Here is a 6,306-nt window from a genome sequence, read left to right as displayed (position 1 = left end):
ATCCGAAATGATATCGCCGCCTGAACCGATCGAAGCTCAAGAGAAATTTTATTACACAATTATTGCGCCGAAAAAATTTCGTGGCAATTCAATATACACATTGAATCTGACGATTCACGATGCCACGGAACAAATTGATGAACCAATTGTGGTGCGAGTCTCGATCGAAGATGAGGATACGGATGATGGATTCGAAATTCATCAAGATGTTACAATGAAACCAAATTGCACCGAAGTCGTTTCGATTGCGGTGCCAGAATTGTCGCTCGAGCCCAACTACAAACTCGTTGTCAAAGGCATTTCGGGTGTCACATTGGAAAAGGAAGTGAGCCTTGATCTCCAAACGCAAACCCATACAATCCTTATTCAAACGGATAAAGCGATGTACAAACCAAATGATTGCATCAAATATCGAGTATTGGTGCTAGACTTCGAACTGAAAGCAGCTCCAATCGATCGAAATGAACTCAGCATTTCATTCACCGTAAGTAGTTGCAACAGTTTTATTACAATTTATATTCTTCATTCGATGTGCAATTACTTTGCGCTTTGCATTAGTGATGTCATTCATGTCATTGCTATCACAATTAAATCGATGACTAATGGCCACCAAAACTAAAACTCTGTTGCATGATTTGTTATCTTTTACCCGATAAGGATCCATGTCGTAATATCATGAAAAAATTGAATGGCGTCAACACTATCAACGGTGTGTATACGGGTGAATTCCAATTGTCGGACCTTCCAAAATTGGGCGAATGGAAAATTTGTGCTGCCGTCGGCGATCAGGTCAGTTGTCCAAGGACACCAATTTACATAATTTTATTGTGTATTTACATGATTTTTCATGCGATCTTTGACTTATTATTTCGTTGGACGTAGTTTGAATTGAAAGTAGGCATGAAATTGAGATAAAACTAGATGAAACATCTGGAATTTGTGAAATTTGGATAAAGTAATATTTTTACATTTGATTAAATTCTTGGAAAATACGTCAGTTTGAACAGTTTTAGTTCCTAGGTAGGGGATTTATTTTGCTTTCATCTTGATAAGGGTTTTTTAAAATGACTTTTTTTATCTTAATGACATATCGACACATCCACCGTACAATGTTTGATATACTTTGTGTGATTATTATCCTCACAAAATCCCAATTATTCTTCCGTTACTTTTGAACTCATGAACTTTAAGCATTATCTTAACTGTCGATCTGAAACTAAGTCTCATACTGGGTTTTACCGCGTTTCCGTTCTTGCGGTCAATTCTAGTTTCTAATCAATTGGTACAGCAAATGCAATTATTCAAATATGTGCACATTGAAAAGTGGTCGTTCTATCTGGTGGTTTCAGTTCGACACGCAATATTTGCCACCAAATACCAAAACCCATGAAACGGAACTTCGCACTCTTATCATATCATCTGCTTCTTTTCGTTACAAATTGTATACATGTAAATCCAGTTGAATCTGAAACCACATTTCACGAAGAAAATGTTAAATTTTTCGAAATTCAATGCATGTGGTCTTTCGATTTCAAAAATGTAATTAAACAACAAAGTAATGAATGAAATTATGATAATAATTCAGAATTCCAATTTAAAGTTATCACAAAATCCGTTAAAAAAGATAAAAAGCTAATGAAAGTACTACATTTCAATTTTTTATTTGTCAATTAAATTTCATTTTAGATCAAAATTGCCGTAATCGAAGTAACCGAGTATGTTTTACCAAAGTTCGAAGCCATAATTGAATCAGCAGATCATTTCACTCTGGATGATGAGAAGATTCGTACAGTTGTTCGAGCCAAATACACGCATGGCAAGCCGCTAAGAGGATCAGTTACTGTTTCGGTGACGGAAGAGGAAACTTTTAGTTATTATTGTCGAAAATATTCTCAAAGTAACGAAGAAGATGACGATATTGTCTTGGCGAAGAAAACATTCAATATTGATGGAAAAGAAACGGTTGAATTTGACATCGCAAAAGAGCTAAAATGCGAACGAAATAAAAAAAACCGATGGGAAACGTTGAGAAATTTCAAAATCAAAGTTGATGTCACTGAAGGTCTCACTGGATTGGTACAACCTGTCGATAAAGACATCAAAGTTCACCTTGACTCATACGATATAAGTACAGATCTACATGCAAAAGATCCTGAACGTGACAGCACTCTCGACATAACTGTAAATATACTTTGTTTCTGCTCTTCTCTTCGTCTTCTTCTTTATTGACTTGAAATACATTTAATTTGATTTGCTAATAAGTAATAGCGTTGATAATTTTTTCAATGGATGCAGATTTCGGTACGAAAACATGACGGTTCGGCGATCACTTTCCTTGATCCAAGCAAGAAGAAGATAAAGGTGAACAGAGAACAATATTATGCAGATGTTGATGGAAGCACTAAAACTGAAACCGAACATGAGCTCGATGACAGCGGCGATGCCTTCTTCACTTTAGATGTTGCGAAAAATGAGTCTAGCTTCTCGTTGAAGGTAATCTTTTGTGTGTGCGATTGTTTTTTATTATTTTTAATTTTGCATGCATTTGATTTTTTCAAACATTTTGATTCAAAATGATTAGAAAATTATGTTTCTTCTAATTTTTTTCATCTTTATAATTAATCGTCTACAATTTGAAAATTGTCTTCTTCTAGGTGACTTATGGTAGTCAAGAAACGGATCTGGGAATGTTCTACACCAAGCCCGTTACTGTTGCTGACAAAGTCAGCTTAAGGGCCAAAGTGTTGACGGAAAAGTATGAACACGTTTTTGTTCAATTTAACAATTTACCGATTTCGATTGGATTTTTTCTCATGAAATACGTCTACCACTATTGATATAGATGCTCCATAAACAAAAAGATCGAAGTTGAGGTCATGTCTCACTTTCCATACCGATCATACACGTACCTCATCGCCTGTAGAGGCAAAATTCTCGAAACAAAAACCGTTGAGCCTGTCTTCGATGATGCCGAAACCGCTGAATACGTACATCGATTCTCGTTTTTGCCGACATTCGATTATGCACCCAGGTCGCATATCATTGTTTATTGCGTGAGAGATGGTTCGATCGTTTCAACGAGCGTAAATGCCGAAATGTATGATGACTTCAAGAACTACATCAATTTAGATGTCTCACCAAATACGGCAAAACCTGGTCAAGTCGTCGACATCAATGTCAAGAGCAACCCCAATTCATATATCGGCTTACTTGGCATCGACAAGAGTTGCCTGATTCTGCGTAGCGGTAACGATTTGGCTCAAGATGAAATTTGGAATGAATTGGATCTATTCCATTCGGAAGTCAAGCGTAGATGCTACGATTATGAGGAGAAGAGAATGAGAAAAATGCCACATTATACCAATTTATGGGAGGAATTTGCAGTGAGTACATTTTTCTCAGAATTTGCTGTCGCAATTTCATATTGCGGCGTCGAAATGTGTCAAATCTATTCAACTTAGAACTAATTACTAATTAGTTTTTGAATTGAATATTTCTGACCATGGAATTCGTTTGTCATGCATTTTCACAGAAAGCTGATCTGATCACATTCACAAACACCATTGAACCGATTCCAATACGATTTTGCTACAAGATGATGGCATGCGCTGAAATGTCGCGATCATCATGCTTTTCGGAACCAGAAGCTGTTATTCAACCAAAGATTCGCAAAGATTTCCCAGAAACTTGGATTTGGGAATCGGTGCAGGACAAAAGGTACTCTATAGTCTACTTAGAAATCGTAGAAAAATAAATCTCAGATTCTACTGAAAATAAAACATTCATTATTATTCCCCTAAGCTTCAATGGAATGTTGAACCTAAAGAAAAAAGTGCCGGATTCGTTGACCACATGGATTTTGACTGGATTTTCAATTGATCCAATCAATGGTTTGGCCATAACCAAGACGCCAGCCAAGTTGTGCGTTCAACAGCCATTTCACATTTCGCTCAATTTGCCTTATTCCGTCAAGCGGGGCGAAGTTTTAACGATCCCTTGCTCAATTTTCAATTATCTACCTGATCAAGTCGTGACCGAGGTCATATTCGAGAACGAACACGATGAATTCGAGTTTGTGGATGCGGCTGTGGACGATAAAATCTACCCAGAGCTCACAAAGGAACGCACTCGCAAGAAGAAGCTCACCATTCTCTCTGACGATGCTGTGAACGCCTTGTTCACCATTCGTCCAACCAAAGTTGGCTTGATTTCGCTCAAAGTATCGGCAATATCACAAACTGCAAGTGATTGTATCGTTAAAACTCTGAACGTCGAGTGTGAAGGTGTTCCTCAATTCGTAAATAACGCAGTATTCGTGGATTTGCGACAGAAACCCAAAATTGACCCAATCGATGTGGCGATCGAAATCCCAAAGATTGCTCTACCAGACTCGACACGCATCGAAATCATTTGCATAGGTGATATTCTCGGTGGGACTATCAAGAATTTGCAATCACTCATCCGCCTTCCATACGGTTGCGGTGAACAAAATATGCTGAACTTTGTACCTTGTATTGTCGTTTTGAACTATTTGAAGAACACTCATCAACTGACGGCAGAGATCGAAGTAAAGGCAAAGAAGTACATGGAAATCGGATACCAACGAGAGTTGAGCTACAAGCATAAGGACGGATCATTCAGTGCCTTTGGAGACTCGGATAAGAGCGGCAGTACCTGGCTCACAGCATTCGTGGCTAGATCATTCCGACAAGCGGCCGAGCATATTACCATTCAAGATGACATCATCGACGAAGCACTGAAATGGTTGAGTGAAGCACAATCGTCCAATGGCAGTTTCACTGAGAAGGGAAGCATTTGCTATAAAGAGATGCAAGCCGGTGCTGCTGACGGTGTCGCTCTTACCGCTTATGTTTTGACCGCATTTTTGGTGAACAAGGTAATTTCAAAATAAATTTATAACGATTTCTTTCTTGATTCTATTTCATTTTTTATTATTTCTACGTTTTTTAACAGAATTCAAGCGATGCTTACAAAAAAACCATTGAAAAAGCAATCGAAAATATTGTCAAATCGATTGAGAAATGCACTGATGTATACGCATTAGCTGTGTCTGCATATGCCTTGCAGTTAGCTGGTCACAATTCCAAAAATGATGCAGTGGCTCGACTCAAAGAACTGGCAAAATCGAAAGGTATACCTTCTCTATCTATGAATACTTATCTCATAGATGAAAATATGTCTTTTAGTTAAGAACTACTTTGGAAAAAGGTTCCAAATATTATATTTCATTTTTCACATAGACAACGTAAAATGGTGGGACAAATCGATTGAATTGAAGCAATGGGACGGACGTGATTCAAAGACTCTCAACGTTGAAGTTACTGCTTATGCACTCTTAACGTTGATGTTGAGTGAATCAGATGCATCGTGTCTGCCGATATTGAAATGGCTTCTGAGTCAACGTAACGACAAAGGCGGATTTGAAGGTACCCAAGATACGATCGTTGGCATTGAAGCATTGGCTAAGTTTGCCGCGAAAATTGCTACCAAAGATACGGATGCAAAAATTGCAATTGCCGCTTCGAATAACGCCAAATATAACTTTGATATAAATAAAGAGAATGTATTGGTTTTGCAATCTCAAAAGGTATGAACCATTTTATCGTTGATTCGGATTAAGTAATTGAAATTAAAAGTAGCACCGAATAAAATGGAAATTTCCTTTTGAAATATAGTTGGAGCCAGATGTAAAATCAGTACGCATAAATGCGACTGGCAAAGGGTCGGCACTTTTGGAAGTGGGATATCGTTACAATGTGAATGCACCGGAGGCAGTAAAAGCCTTTTCACTGACACCAAATGTTCAACTGTTGAATAAGGAGCATCTACGCCTTGAGCTAACGACAAGCTTCCAACCACCCAAAGGAAGAGACAACGTCAAGCAATCGAATATGGTTGTTCTGGAAGCGGCGTTGCCTAGTGGTTTCGTTGTCAATCCAGATTTATTAGATGGCCTCAAAACCACACTACCCATCATCAAACGCATCGAAACAAAGAATGGAGACACTGTGGCAGTGCTTTACTTCGATCATCTCACTTCAGAAGCAGTTTCATTGAAGATTGACGGATTTCGAGAGCATATTGTCGACGAACAAAAACCAGCCTCAGTCGTAATTTATGATTACTATGACAATGGTAGAGCATTTTCAATCAAAATAAATACATATAAGCTAAATTGATAATGATTTCATTTTTTCGCAGCACTAAGTGCCCGAGAATTCTATTCTCTGCCAGTTGAAACGAAGATGGAGGTTGATGCACCAAATAAAGCCTAGTTAATCACGA

The 6,306-nt window shown here is 38.0% G+C and overlaps 1 protein-coding gene across 1 annotated transcript; it reads left to right on the top strand.

Annotated features, from left to right (window-relative positions):
- Positions 1-4: 4 nt before the first annotated feature.
- Positions 5-6,304, top strand: LOC129580033 (CD109 antigen-like; the record flags this gene model as incomplete). The annotated part of the gene is given in 12 exon segments (XM_055470230.1): positions 5-484; positions 658-789; positions 1,687-2,181; positions 2,296-2,493; positions 2,655-2,755; positions 2,843-3,383; positions 3,533-3,717; positions 3,802-4,897; positions 4,975-5,152; positions 5,262-5,608; positions 5,697-6,156; positions 6,223-6,304. Coding segments are annotated over 12 exon segments (4,287 nt in total), but the record flags the coding sequence as incomplete, so codon positions are not given.
- Positions 6,305-6,306: the final 2 nt, after the last annotated feature.

The sequence above is a fragment of the Sitodiplosis mosellana genome, unplaced genomic scaffold (genome assembly GCF_009176505.1).
Source record: "Sitodiplosis mosellana isolate CC-2019 unplaced genomic scaffold, AAFC_SMos_1.0 Smas_scaffold_6924, whole genome shotgun sequence".
In the NCBI taxonomy this organism is placed as follows: domain Eukaryota; kingdom Metazoa; phylum Arthropoda; class Insecta; order Diptera; family Cecidomyiidae; genus Sitodiplosis; species Sitodiplosis mosellana.
The sequence above is the reverse complement of the archived record's forward strand: the minus strand, read 5'-3'. Positions and strand labels throughout refer to the sequence as shown.